General features: G+C 31.7%; 1 protein-coding gene across 1 annotated transcript in view; it reads right to left on the minus strand.

The window, feature by feature from the left end:
• 5-ht7 (5-hydroxytryptamine receptor 7) overlaps nucleotides 1-21,599 on the minus strand; it is a 245,595-nt gene that overhangs the window by 146,532 nt on the left and 77,464 nt on the right. The window contains exons 3-5 of the mRNA XM_072006444.1: nucleotides 14,853-15,148; nucleotides 12,860-13,103; nucleotides 8,171-8,383 (exon numbers count right to left, since the gene is read on the minus strand). Of these exons, the coding sequence (XP_071862545.1) occupies nucleotides 8,171-8,383; nucleotides 12,860-13,103; nucleotides 14,853-15,148 (753 nt within the window). The remainder of the gene's footprint in view (nucleotides 1-8,170; nucleotides 8,384-12,859; nucleotides 13,104-14,852; nucleotides 15,149-21,599) is intronic.

Consider the following 21,599-nt stretch of genomic DNA (forward strand, 5'->3'; position numbering starts at 1 on the left):
ATTTTATAAAAATATTTAACCCATAGAATTGATAAAAAAGAAATCACATTAATTGTGGAATGAGGTAATGTAATACTCAAAAGAGAAATATTATAAAAGAGATAAGTTCTCCCGCGTACTCGTAAATACAGGCGAGTAGAAGCAATACATAATAAATCAGACGGTGGTTTAAATTTCACTCAACTTCAAATACATATTGAAAAAGCATATCGTTTTGATGGACAGATCTTTTTTTATTAAAATAGAGAGTTATGAGTCTATATTGTAAATTTCAGAAGAACAGTGTTCTATGATACTGCATACTTTGATTATTCAGCAGCAAGGTGTCATTGGTTCCCACACAGGTCGACATAGTATGATTTACTAACAAGCTTCGATGATGTTCAAGTAGAATTATACATAGCAGGTCAGCCATATTGAGGATGATCCATTAGAAAAGGTATTAATTAAATTTCATTTAAAATAACTATCCTTAAATAAAAAAAAAGAAAAAAAGCAACGTTGAAAGGAAAGAAGTACGTAAGATTAAGTTGCACGTAATACATATAAACGCGGATAAGTAGAAACGGTACGAAATATATCAGACAACGGTAAGACGAGAAAAGGGAGGGTTCAAGAAGACGTTTCATTAATTCAAACGGTTTCACCGATGGACAAGAAGGGCCATCGAACTCCTTGTAAATTGCGATTTTATACAATCTACGAAACCTGTATGTAAAAAGTATGGAAACCGCGCGTCTGCCGTATCGACCGAAATGCGGATCGAAACATTTCTAAACTTTCTCTTGCCTCATCTTTATCATTCTTCGTTCGTTTCTTGTCGTTTCCTTTTGCCCTTTTATCGTATATTCATCGTTAAGACCTTTGAGATTGCGACTCGATTCCAAGAATTTAACGCGATCCCTGTGTCTCAAGCAACTTCAAGTCATCTTAGAGGGGAAAATCGTTTATTACTAAATCTGACAACGGAGTTCTTTCAGGGAACAGAATTATGGAACGTTCGCGGAAGCAATAAAACGACCAGAGGATTTCGATTCACGTCTACGTCTGAATGAGATCCTTCTGGTCGTTAAGCTTTAAATTTCCGTTAAAGAGAGGCAGATTTATCGCTGACCTCGGAAAAGAGAAATTCTATTTTTAAAACAGTCATGTCATTTTCTCCTGGTTTATGTAACTGTGTGAAGGCTCCATCATTTTCGATTTGAAATGCAAAGGATTGAAGAAAAATATGCGTTTCATGTTTCTTAGTTCATAGACCAACGTTATGTTTTTCCTTCACTTTGATATATGAAAATATCTTCACATAATATATTTTCCCTTTGGATTTAGTTCATTTCACGAATCGTAGATCACTGCGAAAATATATGGTAAATACATTTTTGTAAATTTTTTGATTTTATATAATCGTTTAGACAAACGACATATTTTAATATATTTTAATGTTTTAATGTTCTGATATGCAATATAATTAATGGTATAAAGAGGATGGTAAAATATATGATTAGCGCCAAAATTATATAAAGCGACAATTTTGATAGCATGGGATTAATCGAAAAAGTATTCTAAATTCTAAAATAAATACTTTGCTACAATACATAATATTGTAGCTCTTATTTTAAATAAATATCCAAATACTTTGAATGAATTCCCTCAAAAAGTTTGGGAACATCTATGATAAAATTTTTCGCTGTACAAATAATTGTTACAATATTCATACGCGAGGAACGTATACAAACAATAATATTACATACGACAATTACAAATTTCGAGAGAGAATAATTTTGGAAAAATGAATTTTTCCGAACGCGTACGCAGCAAAAACAGGCCTTCTAGCAATTAAAAAAATTCGAATTGTTTTCGACGCGAGAATTTGCAAGCGCGTTGAAACGGAGAAATCGTTCTCTTTTTCCCCCCTTTTTTTTTAAAAAAAAAAACCATTTTACCCGTGAACGCGCGCGTCAGTGTCACAGCTGTTCCGACATCTCCGCGTGAATTTTCCGCATTTTTCTGGGCGCTTCGAAAAAGGAATTCATGGCCTGTTCCATCGACGAACGAAGAGTGTAAGCATAACGAGCCACCGGCATCTTTGTGTCAGCATCTTGTTAGTTTCTTACTTATTTGCATTTCCCAATTTTACTTTGGACAAGTATAACAAGGGGTTTTGACAAAAATCGTATATTTTATATAACTTTCAACATACACAAAGTACTTCTTTTTTATGAGAGTATTTTAGACTCCAACTTTTAAGAAAGTCACTTATAGAATACTGATATTGTGACTGTAACATTTTACTATTTGTACCTTATTTGTTTTTTCATTGTTGAGTTAAACTTTCTGGCTGTTAATATAATAAAGGAAGGGAAGAAAGATTTGTATTTTATAGTAGAAATGAATATTCTATTTTGTGTCAATAATAATATACATTAACAATATTCAATACTGTATCCAATCCAATATTGGATCATTGTCTGAGCTAGAAAAATGCTACGGTTAAACGAAGACATAATATAAAATACAGTGTGACTGAGATGATGAATTGTCGGAAGAAACATTATAAATTTTAATAATAAATATATTGATTTACTTGTGAGAAAATATAGAAAGACTTTAAAAACTTTTTAAAATACAAATTTTTGGAGTAGGGGAAGGATAAAAAGATCTCTCAAATTTCAGATATCACGAAGATATAGAGAATCTTTGATCTTCCTTCTATTTTTTAAAAAAGCTTCTACGAATATCAAGGTTATGGAAGTATAAGGGAAGTATTTGTATCAAATAGAATAATATTGAGTCGCATAAGTACTTTCTAAACGATCATGTTGTACTTTCTTTCCTATCTTTTGATATTCCATTTCCGCTTTATGTAGAAAACGACTGTAGCAATGATTCTGCAAGAAGTCGTCACTTAGATCCCCGACGATAGGAAGCCAATATATAGATAGAGCAATAACAATGAAGATTTCATTACGAATCGTATAATTGTATTTTATTTCTGATTCTTATCCTTACGAACAACAACTGAATGGAAAATATGTACGAAGGTTCTCGAAAAGAGAATTGAAACTGGATACGAAAAAACCAAGCTCTAAAAATTCGTATTGGAAACAAACGTAAAGAATGAAATGGTTGTTATGATATTGTAATACCAATTAAAATTCTGACTGCGAATCACGATAAACATGCTCGAATAAATAAGTAGAATAATGGTGTTCAATGGTGTGCATGAATAAATAAGTAGAACAATGCCGTATACATCAGACATTAAAGTCGGAGCTTTATTTAATTTTGTAAATTTCTCATCAACTCTTGTCACACTAGCGTTCAATGGTGTGCACGAACAAATAAATAGAATAATACGTTATACATCAAGAATTAATTAAACTTGCCAACCGATGTTTTGTTTAATTCTGTAAATTCATCATTGAACTGATTCGGTTCATCTTGTCGATGGAGGAATTACTATATAAAGCAACGAAGCATATCGAGCAATATTATCTTCCTAGGAATGACTTATTAAAGGAATATATTTTTATACTCGCGTTAGCGAAACGAAGCAAACTTTGATTCATTCCAGAAAGAATTTCAAAGAAGAAATTAGAAAATTAAGTTGTTTGAATTTTTGTTCAACAACTATCAATAGATGAAATATTAATTGTATTCAGTAGCAAATAAATTACTATCTGGCTGGAAGTTAACGTATTTCTTGATTTGTACACGAAAATGATATAAAAATTCAATCTTATATTATTAAAAATTGTTTCGACTTAAATATACATTTTTCCACTATCCTAACTATTCCGAAAATATTAATAGTTAAAGAAATAAATATACAATTCATACTTTTGCAGAATTTCGTGGATTTATATAACAGACTGTTCTTGTTTCAACTTCATTATATTTCTCCCATGAAATCTTCATTATACCGTAAGGAAAAATCAATAGCGCAGAAGAAAAATTTCTTACCCTCTCAAAGATCATTAAGAGTTTCTACTGTTTGATCTTCTTTTCTTTTTTGTTATCTTTACGTTTACTCTGTGCATCAGAATCGTCAATATTTTTAACAAGTCTGCGTCTGATAGTGACTCGCTCTTCCTTCTTATTCTTGTCTTTGTTAAGATAAACGTTTAAGGCCATTTGTCAGAAAATCTCGTGCACATCACGATACGTGCACGTGACTCCCGTCCCATGATGATACAGGAAATAATTTTGCAGTTGTCGGTCGCATAACTTCGTTACTCTAACTACGTCTATGATGTTATACAGGGTGATGCCATAATTTCATCTTGAATAATCTGGAATATTCTCGTTATTTTTTAAGATATAGATTCTAAAAGCGTAAATTTCGTCCACGAAAGTTATTTTCGATAATTTAATAATAACTATTTATAATGGAGAAAGAGAGTAAAGGATCGTAAAGCTTGGGTGATTTCAAGTTTGAATATATTTTATGATACATGGATCGCCCTTTTTCATGAAACTCATTTTTATGTATACTGCCGATCAAAAATACAATGACTCACAAAAGTATTGCATTTATACACTCAATATAAGTAAACAATTTTTATGAACATATTATATGTATTATACAAAGATTTTTCTGGCATAACAGATAGAAAAGCAGTACAAATTAGAAAAGTTACTGAAGCAATAAGAATTCATATCTAAAATTATATTCTTTTTTAATCCAAATCATTCGGTAGCGGTAATAATTTTCTTATAGGTAGACAATTCTTTCTTGGATATTTTAAGATTGTTTTTCAAAATTTCATAAACAAGTTTATAAGATTATATACAGCAGAAATTGATCATTTGACAGATAATAATTTACTGACTTGTAACTGACAATGTGATAACTCTCAAATCTCCAAAGATTGCACGGTTATATAGGATTACAAGATCGTAAATTATAAGATTACAAGACTATAAGATCATTAGATTATAAAGTATAAGACTATAAGATTATAACACGATAAGGCCATAAGAGGATAGATAGCATATACTATAATAAATAGTTTGGTAAACAATAATCGCCAACCTCTGATAGAGGTGACCTTGAAATCTTTGAATAGTGTAAGGATTATCGAATCATATGGTCGTAGAATACAAGATATAATATACTAAACGACATTCGGTGTACGAATAATAATGGAGAAGCTTTTCAAGACAACAGTGTAAGATCTCAAACAGACCCATTGCCCTGAAAAGAATAATCACAGTCCCGTATAAATAAAAATACTAAAGATATTTTCCCGTTGCAATTTCTCTTTGTCTCGTATAAACAAAAATTCCAAAAATGTTTTTCCTTCGCAATTTCCCTTTGTCTCGTATAGATAAATGCGTTAAATAAAAATTTCAAAGCAAGAAAGAAATGACGGATTCGAGAAAAGAAAAAGATTTTTTATATCTCCAAAAATAATAGAAATATTCGAGACGAATGAAGTTATTGCTTCGCGTTTCGTATATTAAAACAAATATGCGAAGAAGGTTTAACAGCGCCGGCTAAAATTCTAATCCTCGGCAAGCTTCTTCGTATATAGTGACGAAAATCCTTTGAAATTGTCAATAGATTATGCGATGTAAGAAGATTAAGTGTTTGCTGACGTTGTTCTTGAAATACGATATTGTAGAACGTACTATACATATCCTAAAGGTATTATAGTTTGCATTTGTATGTGTATGAAAGAGAATATTGAATATTGTATTGAGTAGAGCAAAAAGTTCGATCGTTTTTGATCTTCGAAAGGAAACAAGTCTATCAACATTTCTATCAACAATTTCACATTTTTCGTTATAGCTTTATTTTACAAAGAAAATCCCACTTAAATAATTTTATTCTAAAATATATCATTGTTATAAAACCTTTTTATAACGTTCTTCGAAAGCTGTAATAATATTTTATCTTCTGTCTTCCTTTCTCAGCGTTTTTTCTACAGTAATATTTGATTTTTAATTTTTGCTTACATAAAATATAAATCTAATATAATGTTTGAGAAAATATTGAATAACACTCATTCGAAAAATATTAGTAGAATTTCTATTTAAAATTTCATTTTACAACTGCTTATTACACATTACAGGAAATCTATGTCTACAGCATATTTTGCGTAATGTTACATCAACGTTGTAGCTGTTCGTTTGATATAATCTTATGCTAAAGTATGGCAGTTACCATTTATCTATGATATAACGTAAAGTTGCATTCATGACACGTGGACAAGAAAGTTTGAGCACAATTTGTAATACTTAACCTTGACTGAAATTTAATAGTTTAACTTCATGAAACTCGTCATATCATGATTACAACATTACATATAAATTCTGTTTGTGAATACTTTTCATCCTTAATGAAAAAAGATTGAAAAATAGAAATTGAATTCATTTACATGTCAAAATATTAATATGATCTAAATTTGAGATATGAAAGATATACAAATTATTTATTACTTCTTCCTGCTATTTCAATTATATTTTTTTGATACCAAAAAATATATAAAATTCAAACAAAATATCAAAAGATTATTATTGATATGCATAATTTCTCATTTTAATGTTATATTAAACATTTTCTTAAAATATTCAAAATCTTCTTTGTTTATTAAAACATGAAAATTTGGGGATCATAGCGCGATTTAATTTTCCATAGATGCACGAACACCCAATTATGATGAAACCTTCCTAAAACGCTAAAAAAGATCTTTCAATCTCTTCTTAAATATCGATCTTGTATTTTCATCACTTTCGATTATTGACAACACGTATCTACTGAAACAATGATACGATGGCAATTCTCGACTGAGAGGAAACAATTTCGCGACATTCCCAATTCTCTCTCGATTCACTAACTAGAATCAGATTCTCATGGAGGTCTGCATTGACGTTTCGTGGCCGGTGTATAAACTCGACAACTACGAAATCACGTTTGTTAAACAGTTTCAACGTGAAATGCGGACAATTTATCCACGATGTTTTGCTTGCCGACGCGTATTGGTACGGATTCGCGCGGAAAGTTTGCCTACCTAATTTGCGGCGGACGATCGCAAAATCGTCGCTCATTAAATCGTCGAGTGCGCGTGTGCGATTGTTACTCGGCTGTTTCTGTCAGAAATTCGACCTTTTGTTTTTCGACACGTGCGATATTCCGGCTGAAAGCTCGACGAAATTGTGCGCGTTTTCCCTAGTTATTACGCTCGCGCGCGTTCCGATGACCGCGTAATCGCTATCGTGGAACACGTCACAATACTCTTTTCCATAGGAAATGATGAAATTTTAAGGTCGCGATATGTAGAAAGAACAGCGGGAAGAGAAGCGAGATAACCACAGCCATTTTTGATACTTTGAAAATCGTGAGAGCAAAGATAAGATTTTATAGTGAATTGCGCAATCGAAGAGCTTTCATGAATCTGATTTCTTATAGAATATGAAAAGTTTCTCGAAATATACAATTTCTTTGATCATTGTATTTTTAGAATTTCTGAACCTATACAACTATATCTATCTTTAAATCACTAATTAAATACAGTGATTTCTCAGTAAATTTCTCAGATAATAAATATCAACTAGATAACTAATGAACCGATACTTTTAAAAACTGAAATATATGATCGAACATGAATTATCAAAAATTTTAACTCACACTATTATTAATTATCACTTTTCAAGGTTTGCGCGTTTCATTACTTTTACAAATATTTCATGTTGAACTGGTGTTTTCTCAACTTGTTAATCGACGAAGATTGAATTCACTCGACATTTGAATTCTCAATCTTTCGAATATAATTTCCTTATAGATCTTCTATTCTACAATACTTTTTTACGGATCTTATATGTTTCCTGTATCATATCATTTTTGTTACATATAAATCACATCGTATTTACGTTTACAAATATTAAAATTAATTTGAAAATTAATTTTTATTAGTCATAAACTTCATGAGACGGCCCAGTTAACAAGTTAAATATCAACGGTTTTTAATAGAATGTAATTCCCGATTCTGTTCGAATATGGAACGATTCGTGCGTAAGCGTACGACGAATCTATGGATTGAATTCGTCATCGAGGGTTCGAAGGCGAATTGGTCGGGTAAATGACTCAGTCAACGGTCGTGGCGTGGCCGCAAATAGGAGAAGAACAAGATGCGATCTATCAACTAGAATCAATTGGTCTACTTACCGTCGTCGAGGCGCTCGAACTTCGGTGCTGCTTCGTGGGCGGACTTCCATGGCTGGTCTGCACGTCGGTATTTAATTGACGATTCACAGCTGCTGGCTGATGTTGCTGCACCGTCGGCTCTATGTCGAGGTAGCAGTGCGCCTCCAAGTGGCTTTGCGCTCTCCGTTCTTCGAGAACTATTCTGCGCGCCGCACAGAATATCTTGTAATATACCTGGAACAGATATGGATCGTCTGAATGGTCTGCCACGTGAATGTAAGGTACGATAGAATTCCTATTGTCTGAATTAATAATAGAGTAATTGGAGATTTCGCGTAATTGAAAAACTCGGCTTAATAATGAAAATTCATATTCATATACAAGATGTATTGCACTCGAAGCCACAAATAATTCAAGTTGAATAACCAACAAAATTTACCTAAGTTAATAACTAATATCGGGAATTGGTATACTTAAATCTTCAACCTCAAAAATCCATCGCTACAACTAAAAATATTGAAACCTCGAGTTTCAATACATAACAACAATGTTGACATAATCAATATCAACTGAGAGGTAGACCACGGTACCCAACAAGGTTAAAAAAATTGTTGATCACAGGAAAATCTACCACGACATCATTTACGGTAGTTTTGTATATCAATCAAGCGAGGAATTCTACAATGCGTGCCTTTTTCAAACAAATTACCTCCGCGTAACATATATTGTCGTTTTATTCGTGACAAACACCACAGCGTCGCATTCTATTGCATTAATTAAAGTAGTGGATAGCAATAAAACTGTCGCATGCGCGGCAAACAGTAACGATGCTTTCTCAGTGTGGCAATTATTTAACTGCTATTATGTCAATTCACGTTAACGCTCGGCACCACGATCGCGATGATATGCACGATCGTTTATGTTCCGTAGCTGTTACGCTCGTGTTCCCACCAATTATTTCCACGGAGCTTGCTTGCCACACGCCAAGCATCCAATCAATCGTGACAACGGAACCGTCGAAAGTCAGTTCTCATTCTTAACCACCGAAGATCAATACGCGATCGACAAAAAATCGAAACGTTAACGGCTATCTACAAGCTTTGATAGAAATTCGCTCGGCTGTTTTATATTTGCGGCACTGTAGTATAATGGTTCGTTCAGTGCAAGCGAGAGAATGTCCGTTCTTCCTCCACTTCACTCATATTTATCAAAACGAAAGTATAAACGAGCATTCTTTTGCTGTTTGACGATTGTTCAGCGAATAGGAAATCGAACATTCGCTCGCGTTTATTGTAAAGATACAGAGCCGCGATTTTCAATCGGTATGCAGCAAGAATGTTTAAAACAATAATGAAATACCTGATTACTTAGTCAAAGACACTGACTTCTTTTCCCTTAGATTACCAAATAAAGATAATCAAATATGTATGATACATCTTTTGGTGTGCCGCAGAATTTTAGTCATCAGCTTATGTATGCCACGAGACGAAGAAGGTTGAAAATCCCTGGCATTGAGGATTCTCAGATACCTGATTTTCGATTTGGCCAGCAATCGTCAAATGGCGAACGAATGCTCTTTTACAATTTCAACTTTTAATTTTGCTAAAGTGGAGGAGGAGCAAGTATTCTCTCGTTTGTTCTAAACGCACCAAAATGTTTCTTTTGCTGAATTCTGTGGTCCATTGAAGCGGCGAATGAAACGAAAGATTTACGTACATGTTTAGAATTCTTGAATTCGTGGAGATTTTATTGACCAAAGTTTTATTTGTTTCACGCAATGGCTGGCTGTTAGTTGTAACACGGGCGAGATACAATGCGTTCTACTACCAGGATTTACTGGATTTTGAACTAATCTCTACAAACATCGATACGTGTGTAGGCGTGTATCTGTAGATTAAATGTATTTGGACTGCAATCTGTATAATTTGTAGTATCCAGAATTTACATATATGCGAAACAATACATCAGTAACAAATTTCAACACACCTCCTTTTATTTACTATTTATTCAATTAATTTTTCGTTCTGATATAAAAAATCTAAAATATTTATATTTTCTAAAATAGTTAGTAAAAAATAATTTCTTTTCGACATTTGATTTCTTCTATTAGCTAGAATGTAACCAATTTTATTCTTACTATGTTAAATCTTTCATTAAGAATTATGTAACTATTGTGCTGGAATTTGTTTCTCGTATTTACAACACAGAAATTTGTAAAATAATATTTTCGTCCCATAAATTGCTTCAGTAAATGTATTTTTATACTCGAATATTCGTGCGTTAAAAGATACACGAATTGAAATATAGATGTATAGATTAATACATGTATGTTTAAAGTTTTATACTGTCATGTATTAAAAATTATATTTTGTAAGATTTTCTCTTCCCATGATTTAATATTTTATTTTTTATGTAGATGCATAATCTTATTGTTTTCAAAATTCAGTGAGATTTGCCATAAAATACAATGAATTGTTAAAAATCGGATATTGCATGTGTTACAACTTAATAATAAGAGAAAAAAGCTTCACCAATTTCTTTATAGCATATTTCGTTGATTTAATATTCTATATTCTATTATGAATTTTGTCCACCCAAGAAAATCAATTACTACAACATTTACTGTCTACGAGTTAATTAAACTGAGATTGTAATTAAGAAGCGAAGAATTATGATAGATATAAATGTAAAACCGATACAACTATGAATTACGTGATACAGTCGATGGTAATTTCAATTAATTCAACGAAACATCGTGATTACGATCGACAAGCAAAGTGTTTCTCGAGAAAACGCTAGGGGACCTATTTTATGGCGCTGAATAATTGCGTAATTCACGCCATAATGAAAAGTTCAGTTTCCCTTTCAGGGAAATTATTAATGGTAAACTAATTAAAAACCAAACAGTATTATCTTTCAAATGTTTGACATTTTGCAAATTAAATAGTGCCTATTTTACTTGAAGAATTAATGAAACTATAATTGCAAACGCGACATTTTACGTTTAATTATTTGTATTCTTGCAAATGAAATTGTCAAACTGACCAACAAGAATTAAATATCCTAATTGAAGTTAGTATAATATAGCGAGGAATTCAATTTAAAGAAGAATTTTTAACCATTGATCTTTGATACTAAAAGACAATTCTGACAATTTATAAAATATTAAACTTAAATTATAAAGTATTTTATGATTTATAAAATACTTTATGAATTATAAAATTCCTTAATGCTTATTCTTTAACAAAGAAAATAACAAATATATAAAATATAGATATATAAAATTTATAGCGAATATATATCTCTAATAATAATTTCTGCTTGCTTCTTTTACCAAGAAAGTATTACAAGTTACCAAGTTTTAATAGTTTCTAACAGAGGATGGAAGGGTTGATTTATGAGCAGCTCGATCGATTTAGAGTTAGCGCAAGTTAGAAATTATAATCATCACTCGCGCTGCTCTGTAGACAATCCACTTGGTAACGTAACACACTTTCTAACACATTAATCAAGCTTCATTAGATCGAAATAACTAACTTCGTTGTCAGCCGATATATCATCAAGTCCCAATGACTCTCTAATCTCTATACATCGTCGACGTCTGAATTAATTTAATAAAGCTCAATAACTTATTACGTCGCTTAGAAGTGGGAATATCTCTGAAGCTTAAAATAATTAGCAAGACTTCTTAATAATCCTTATTAACTATTAACTCGTTCCTTATTGTTTAAAGTAAAAAATCAATAATAAATTACTGAAGCCACCTAATAATTATTACTAACCATTAGCACACTTGTTACTCTCTCCATTAACTTATTCGGTAATGAAAGAAAGAATAATCTGAGAATACGATAGAATCAAGTTCAGTAGGTAATTTAAATCTTTTGTAAATAATTGTTTTAATGCTCCGAAGCTTTCTAGTTTTCTCGGAGAATAATTGAAATTAGAACGCCTCGTGCTCAGAATCGGAGGACTCTTAAATTCGAATTTAAGAACGAACTTTTCGAGTTCCAGCGAATCTATTCTAAACTCGTAATTAAGAACACTTTAAAACCTACGACCGAGTAAAATTTTACAGTACCTTGCGTTTTGTAAGTGTAGAGATTTTCCTCAATGAGAGTGTGCCATTTGAATATCAACATTTTAAGCATTCACTAAAAAAATCTCATTGTTTACTATATAGTATGCAGTGAATAGTTTTCATTACATTAGTATCCTTTATTAAAAATTTCAAAAATTAAATCTGCATTATAACAGTTGGCCCAAGTCCCATCTAATTCCCATTATTTTTCATTTTTGAATGAGTTTTGAAGCAGAAAATCGTGAGATCAACGTTCAATTGTTAATTCATTATTTTTCTATAACTCTCGCAAGTAATTTCTACATTTAGAATGTGTACTCTATTTTATGTCCAAACAATCCAAAATTATGATTAATCGTTTCATGACAACGTGAATCGATTATCATATTTCGTACTAAACGAGCACGTATTTCGATACTTATTAATGAAAAGGTACATACAGTAAGACTACAAAAATTATTGGCACAACAATTAATCAATATACGTGTTAATTAATTAAGTATTAAATTTCATATCATCTCGTAATAATTTTATATGACTACACGAATGTGATACTATGCAAATGAAATGGAGAATAAGAGCATGTCTCGATACTTTTTGTAGTCTCTATAGATTCAACAATATCTTACTTGAATCATCACGAGCAGAGGTATGTAGAAGCTCCCAAGCGTAGCGTAAATTTGATAGAAGAAATTCTGGCAAACAACGCAATGAGACGGCCCACTCTCGGAGTAAGTATGCTCGTTTCCCATAATCAACAATGGTGGCAAACTGATACAGGCCGCTCCCAACCAAACAAGGCTGACGTAAACGATCATTCGTCGCGGTGTTCTTTTCACCCCGTATTTCAGCGGCTTCGTTATGGCACAGAACCTGCAATAGCAACACGAAAATCTGTATTCATATATTTTCCGGTTAATATAATACGGAAACACCGTCTAATTATGTAATCCCTTAACTTACAATTTTTTTTTTATCTAACTAGACAAAAATGCACAATTTTTGTTTTAGCAGAGTTGCTTTTTATCTACGTATATAATATATATTTTTTTTTTTTTTTGTAATTCTAATGCTATACCTTACGTCTTTAAATATAAAACGATAAGGCGAAAAATGAAAGAAAACAAATGCTTCCATAAATAAGCGAATATAGGAAGAGATTATAATGAATGAAAGGAAACTAGATTTTGACTGGATTCTCAATGTTTTATTCCGTTTGTGATTCTTAATTTTGCTAGTATAAAGATTACTTCAAAATTGACGATTTAAAAGCGAGATACAAATTTCTGTAGTATTTTTTTACGCGTCTCACTCCATCATGCTAATCAATCGACATTTGAAACTATTTACGCTTATTTTTAATCTCATAAAATGTTTTTATAAATACAAAAACGTGATTATCAGTAGCAAGAATGTACGGAAGATGATTGGTTGGGTGTGCCCGTGTCTCACACGGGCTTGTGTATTTTAGATAGTTGGTTGTGTCAATACTTCACACGGGTACAAACGTAAAGGGGTTAAATAAACTAAACCCCATTCTACTGTTCATGGAACGTTTTGTTCTCGTGTCCCTTCCCTCATCTTCTTTAGGTGGTTTCTCTGAATTACATATCTCTTGTTACAAGTTCGTATGACAACTTGTACAAAGTGTAAAGAAAATACGTGTCACGGGGTTGCTAGATTATTCTCTATATTTCTCGTTCGATGAAAGCGTGCGTTAGAATGTAATACGTGGAATCAGAAGTCATGGTCTAGTTTAGTCCGTTCTTCGTAGCGATCGTTTATGTGATCGAATAGATTTGCTATTTTTATTGCATCCCGTATGAAACTAAAAGTCGTAAAACAAAAACATCTATTTCTTCTTGTTGAATTAAGATTCGTAATTTAAGAAAATCTGAAATATCGATTATAATGTGAATATTAGTAATTATATATATATAAATTATCAGCTTAAATGGAAATAAAATTAGCGAACATGAAGTTGAAAAATATGTATTACATATTCAGCAAGCGATAGATGTATTTAGAAACTTGTTAACTGAAATTAATTTATTATTTATTATTTATTATTAATCATATATATATATATATGAAAGAAATATGAGATTGAAATTTTGTAGATGACTAAGAGCTTTTCATTCGCGATATTAATATATTCTACCTGTCACGAAGAACGTCGTACTTCTGATGTCCTACTTTCGAACATTCTCTTTATGATATTGGACGTCTACAATGTGATTATATTATGAATTAAATAATCGACGACGATTTCATATTTTTTGAGGAAAGAAAATGGATTTAATTTTAATATAGCCTTTAAAATCATCCAAATGTCCCTTAAAATATTTAAAGTTTAAATAAATCAAGCAACTAATAAAAATTCTCACAGAATGTATAATAATCATTGACATGTATTATCAGTCGACTAAAGCAACTGTAACAATCATACGATGTCTTTTACTTCTTCTTTGTTATAACTACATGAAACGCCCCTATAACCCTATCAATTACAACAATCCCAAATTTGATTCTTCAATTACATGGTGTAATTCAATTTCACGAGACTCGATCAATCGCAAAACTCAATTTCCTACGAAATTTCTGGTCACGGAGGCTACTCACCGGTCCACGGAGATCATGCAGAGGTTCAGGATGCTGGCCGTGCAACTGAGCACGTCGAAGCTAACCCAAAGGTCGCACATAATTGCACCGAAGGACCAATTACCGGAGATCTCGTAGAGCAACGCCATCGGCATTACCAGAAGAGCGACGCAGAGATCGCTAACTGCAAGGCTAACCAACAGATAGTTGCAAGGCCTTCGCAGCTTCCTAACGAGGAACACGGCAACGCAGACCAAAATGTTTCCAATCACAGTCCCGACTATGATGCTGCCAAGCACCAGGGCGATAAGTATTGCCTGCGAACAAATAAAAATATCATGTTATAAAATAGACTGATTTTCTAGCGAAGAGCTTTGAATTAAGAAGTTCAAATTAACTCCATGTCGATTCGTAATATTCGTAATCTGGATTATAATTTATCTTGACAAAGACAGATTGTTTTCTAATAGAATTTAACTTGAACTTTAATTTTAGTTACCTGCAACAGAATTGAATGTCTGCCTTCAAATCACCAATAATCATTTTATCGACAACGCTTTCAACGTGATCATGTCATCGACATGTTACCGACAATAATTATTTTACTTTCTTATTTTTTATGCACATTGCATGTGTAGATAAGAATACATAATCTACGATAACATATGGTGATGAAGTATAATAATGAAGAATGAAGCATAATGAATGAAGTATAATAATCGTCAACAAAGGACAATGTCGATGAAATAATTGTCAATGATTTAAAGGTAACCTGAATTTAATTGGGTCTTTAATTGCAATTTCAATTATTTAGACTGAGATATACTAGTTAATAGATTAAGAATCACAGTTATACAAGTCAATTCATTATTATTATTTTGTCATAAAACGATATTTTACGTATATTATGCTGTTATAAGGAACTTAATATAATACTTTTTGAGATTATGAAAGTCCATATTATAAAAGGACCATCAAAATAGCTTCAACAGAATGGTGTAACAATTACACAGAAATCTGTTCACGAAATCAGTACCTAGAGCAGCAATGATAGTTTCAACATTGAAACTCAATACATCCGACATCGTAGAACACGACAGTGTAAATGTTGGAATCGGTAGATCTAATACACACCTAGATTGCTAGATTAGCAGATCTAGTACGACGACATCGGTCTCACGGGACTCGATGACCAAGAACATAACGACAGCAAATCTTGTACATTGAAATCGATATACAATGTGTCCGGTTTAACTGAGAACTGAAAACAATTGAATATCTCGAGAAATATGAGGGATATGGAAAAATGTTTCAGATGAGAGCTGTAGATGAGAGCTGTATGAAAGGACACAGATCGTTAGACTGCGGATTATTACGCATACATGGGAAATTTAAAAGTACAAAAATGTACAGGACAGGGTATTGTAACATAAATTCATTCCGTTTCTATACATGTATTGCATATATTGTAACAAATATAAAAAGAGGACGAATGTATGTTACAATCACATATACATATAACATGATATAAGAATGTATAAAACATACAGAATACCTACTTATTACGGTATTTACTAGATGAAACGTGAAACAAATTTATTAATTGTGTTCATAAAAATGTATATTTGCATAAATATTCTTAGTCTACAAGTCTAATTTTGTGATGATGCTCAAATATCTTATGAAGATCGCTTAAATTTCTAAATATGAATCTACATTTTTTTATTGTATATTCCTAATATCGAGATATTTTCAAGACAATGACACACGTGCTTACACATGTAAGATTTTAAGATACGAATTTCCACAGACAGTCGAGTGCAGTCAGCATTATTCGATATACGAGTATATATGTAACGCACATAATTTTCTCGGCGGGCATTGTAAATAATAAATTAGCTGCTTACAATCGATCAGTGATAAATATTTCCGTACTTTTTATAATTCAATACCTTATGCCCCTATTAAGTTTTTAATTCCTACTTCTTAAAACTTCGATAGTAACAATTCCCATTGTTTTAAACTGAACTCTTAGAAAAACTGCATTACTTGTGGGATGACCCAATATATCATAGTACCTCTAAAAAAATTTACATGTGTAAGGGCGTAGATATAAGATAGCGCGATATGATATATCGTAGGCAACTTCTAGAATATAGCACGCAATGGTCATAAGAGTGAAATTACCGGACTCAATAATCACTGATGACAAATAAATAAACATCAATGCTGGAATTATTTTTATATGAACCGTACAAATGCATCCTACTGTTTTTCACAATATGAATTTATCTGATTAAACCACTGTTGGTAAACATGCTTATTATTGCATTTATAATGAATAACGATCGATGGTTTATTCCACTGTAGTATGAGTATATGATATATAAGAAATTTTATTTTGGTTTCTCAAATTTTTTCATGTACAATCACACCCTGTTCGATAGTAATCCCAATTACATGGTACCCTAATACGTTGAGCATGTAACACTAGTAAACAATAATTTTTTCCGAATACTAATTTCAACTTTTATCAATGGAAAATCTAATACTAAAGCTAACAAATTTTTAAAATTTGTTTGAAATCATCGATGAAAAACTTAATAACAAAACTAACAATTGTTAATGACAAATTTCAGAACGTAGTAACAAATTTTCGTTGAAGCACGAGAAGTTGAAATATCACAATTAAATACAAACTGTGAACTGAAATGTTTTAAGAGTAGAGTAACAACTAATCAATACATCAGGGACATTTAACAACAGGATAAAACGAGATTATAACCGTAATTAAACTGGCCACCGTGTAAAACGTACAGTTTAATTTAAGATAATCTTACAAACCGCAACACGATATTCTCATGCTCGCCACCCTTTATTTATATTTATCACGTGGCTTGGCATTTTTATCGCAAAAATCATTGTTATAGTGGCCCGGTATGCGTATGCATCACTGGATTTCAACATTTCATGCTCGTTGATATAAGCGAGTTCGGCGGCACGTACAAAAGATATTGGCATACCATTGTATTTATTATAGCTACACTGCGAATATTTATGCAACTCCATATTTTTATGAATACGGTTGAAAGAGTAGGACCAAGGTAGAGATTAGTTTCATTATCCAAATGTTATAACAAGCACCATACTTGAATATTTTACATATCTGCATGCATTTTTGCATCTTTAATACGTTCGTCGAGGGTCCAATTTTTATTTCCTACAATATTGTATACGAACAAGTAATATTCATATAATATCTGTCTTTATATTGTGGAACTTTATAAAATAGAGTAAAAGAAGACAAAAGAACGCAAGAATTATTTATTCATTATCGATGCACAAATATTGAATGTACGTCAGCGTAATGAGCTACCCTACTTAGTTCCTACATTATTTAGCCGTTCGATATTAATGGGAACAAAAATGCTAAACATGTGCTTTTGTCATGAAATATGGTCGCAAGCTTTGTAATGTGTAGTTTATATTATCCTAACTATTATTCCCTTACAATAATATTATTACAAAATGATAAGTAATATTATTAGCGATATTGATATTATGAAAGGCATTATGTGAAATTTTTTATTATTTATTAATATCAGCATTTAAAAATGAAGAACAGAAGAAAAATACTATACACACAAATTTGCAAACATTTACAGCCTATCCTTCCTGAAACAAAATTCTTGATTTCCAAAAATTTATAATACTTTTTACAAATTTACTATATATATTTTCTATTTATTATCACGTTAAATATGCTGGACTTGTTGGTTCATTCATCTAAAAAATTCTCGTAATACAGACGACTAATAGTATACATAATATACAATTATAAACTGAAAATAATTACAAAATTACAAATAAAATAAAGCTATCTACTTTCGCAATAATAAAAGAGGGAAGGTATAGAAATTTACTAAATTCGCGAAATTTTCAAGCACATCGACATGCTTGAAGTGTTTCAGTATCATTTCGGTGGAATATTTTATCGAAATGAAGAGGATGCTTTTGGTGTAAGCACGCGAGTAATTTATCCTCGAATTTGAGAGTCTGGGGAAAAACTCGATATATGTACGCTGTACACACGGCCAGCTATCGCTTTAAATCATTTCTATTAAATTTTTCAGTGCACCCAATTCATGGCTATATCTCAAAGTTAAACTTCATCGATATAAATTGGGTGTTTTGGTGCTATAGTATTCGGCATGGATCGCATCCAAAATTAGGCTTTGCATTTCATTCGAGCGAAATCCCATAATCAGATCATGTAATTTACGAAACGCAGTCATCGATAGAAAGGGCATGCCTTAATCACGGCCGCGTTAATGACGCGATAAACCTCACCCCTTTCATCCTCTGATAATCTCTCAAATATCCAATCAGTTCGTTAAATGGAAAAAACGATTCAAAACTGAATGAGAGTTGCGCGAATTGAAAATTTTCGTTCAATCAGGTTACTTCGAAACAAATTGTGTCGAAACATAGGATTAACTTTTACATTCTTACATTTTTCGCTAAGCTTTTATATCAAAGCTAACGAAATTTTTGAAATCGAGTATGCAGACTATGTAGATTTATATTTTTATTTTTAACTGTAGTTTATTATTTCATAAGTGAAAGACTTGAAGCTCTAGCGAAAACTTCTCTGTATTTCTAAGAAACGATCGATGAATCGAGTGTGACCGGTGTATAATGTTTCTATAGAAATGCAAGAATAGCTGAGGTATCAACAGATATTTCGAATCTAGAGAATGGTCAGCAATGAAGGATAAAGGGAAAATAATATTTAGATTGAATTTCTATAGAAGTGATATTAAGCGAGGAAGTGAGTGGAGATTAAATTGCGCATTTTTATGCGAATTCATATTTTGAAAAGTGTACTACTTAGAGAGAAATTTACTCGTTAAATATTATAAAGAGCTCTTACTTTGGATATTTTATGTGTTTTTGTATATCACGCGCCTTTTATGTATTCTCGAGTCTTAAAATTGCTTATAATCGCATAAAAATCCATAGTCTAACTCTACAAACTATGTTTCATTACTTTGACATGGATCATACTAAGAACAGCCGATGAATAATGTTGCAATCGATACATCTTTCAATAAAAAGGTGACAAGGATTTCGAAAGAGTTTTATTGGCGCGATCGTGAGAAGCTGCTTATGAAGGATTTCTCTAAAGAATCGTCCTCTAAATTCATCGCTTTAAAGGCAAACTAATTACGAAGTTCACGAGGACAGTGACGCGAATTACGGAAGTTTTATCGAAATCCTTGGATTTCCCAACCGCATTGTAATGGAATTTTTGAACTATATTAAGGATGTATATTGGCTCGCTATACGAGAACTTCGGCCGCGTTATCTTTCGCCGGATTTTCAAAGAGAAATTAGAAGTATATACAGAAATATATGGTTCACGAAAATATTTGAACGTTTAAATTCTCTATGCAACATTTGTAATATGGAACATTATATATATTACACATATAATATCATCATAAGAATATTCCATTACTTTATCAGAAAAAGAGAAACATCTTATAAGTATTAAAGATTGCTTAAATTAATTAATTTTTTAATTAAAGAATTCTAAAGTGAATCATTTATGCTAAAATTAAAACATAGATATATATCTTTATTCCTTCCCAAAATCTGCACATGCATGCTGCTTAAATTATTATTTCAACTTACCACACATATTTAATTAATAATTAATTTAGAATTAACTAACATAACTTTATAACTTGTAATGTAACAATGATCGATAATGACTCATAAACTGATACGACGTTAAATAAATAAAGAAAAGGCAAAAAGAAACGTTTTGTATGGGGAAACGAAAGAAATCTACGATAACGCGCTACCTTTGAATAAAATAACAGAAAAAGATAGAACGATTCGTTGCCCGACATAAAATCTAGCTTTCGAAATTTTTCTCGAGTTGAGACTCAGGAAAGATCCTTTGTTCTTGCATGTACTTGTTATTGCTTGCTTTCTGCGAATGCAAAGGAAGGAATTATTTACAGAAAATTCGATAAATCAAGCTGATTATGCTTACGTTAGGTATTTGAACGGTTCTTTGAAGACAAAGAATTTGTAATAAGATATTTCACGGTATAAGCTTTGCTTTGTAATACGCAAAGTGAAATACGTGGAAGATATTGCAAACTGAATGATGGAAGATAATATTCATACACTACTAACAAGATAAATACAGACTAACAAGCTAGCTTGTCAGCTATGAAATTCGTTATTTTGTACTTTCATTCGCTGTTTCTTTGAAGTGATAGAAGAAAGTCTAATAAAATATAAATGCTGATTTCATAACGAAAAAAAATTGCGGCTTGCTCCGGGAAAGATAGCGCCGATCGCACGAAGAATGCTCTAGATTTGCACAGTAGGATAAATAAGAAACATAGAATGAAATTCTTTTCGTATGAAATTTCATGTTTTAAGAAATTGAATTTGAAAGTTTCTTAAATAGTTGGTTGAGCCTTTCAATTTCATGGGACTTGTTACATTCCTACCAGATTAATTCTGATCCTAATTACATCGACAACGATCATAACAATTCTATGATAAGGAGTAAAAGAAAAATATTTCCACAGAATTCTGTGATATCATTTTATGAGAGCAAAATAAAATTCATTCCATCAAATAAAATCCGAAGTTGTAGAATATTAGTGCTGAGTACAAATTTATATAATTTTATGTATTTTTATGAATTTAATTATATAAATGGAACATAGATAGAGACCTATC

This window comes from Bombus fervidus, chromosome 1 (assembly GCF_041682495.2).
Source record: "Bombus fervidus isolate BK054 chromosome 1, iyBomFerv1, whole genome shotgun sequence".
NCBI lineage: Eukaryota > Metazoa > Arthropoda > Insecta > Hymenoptera > Apidae > Bombus > Bombus fervidus.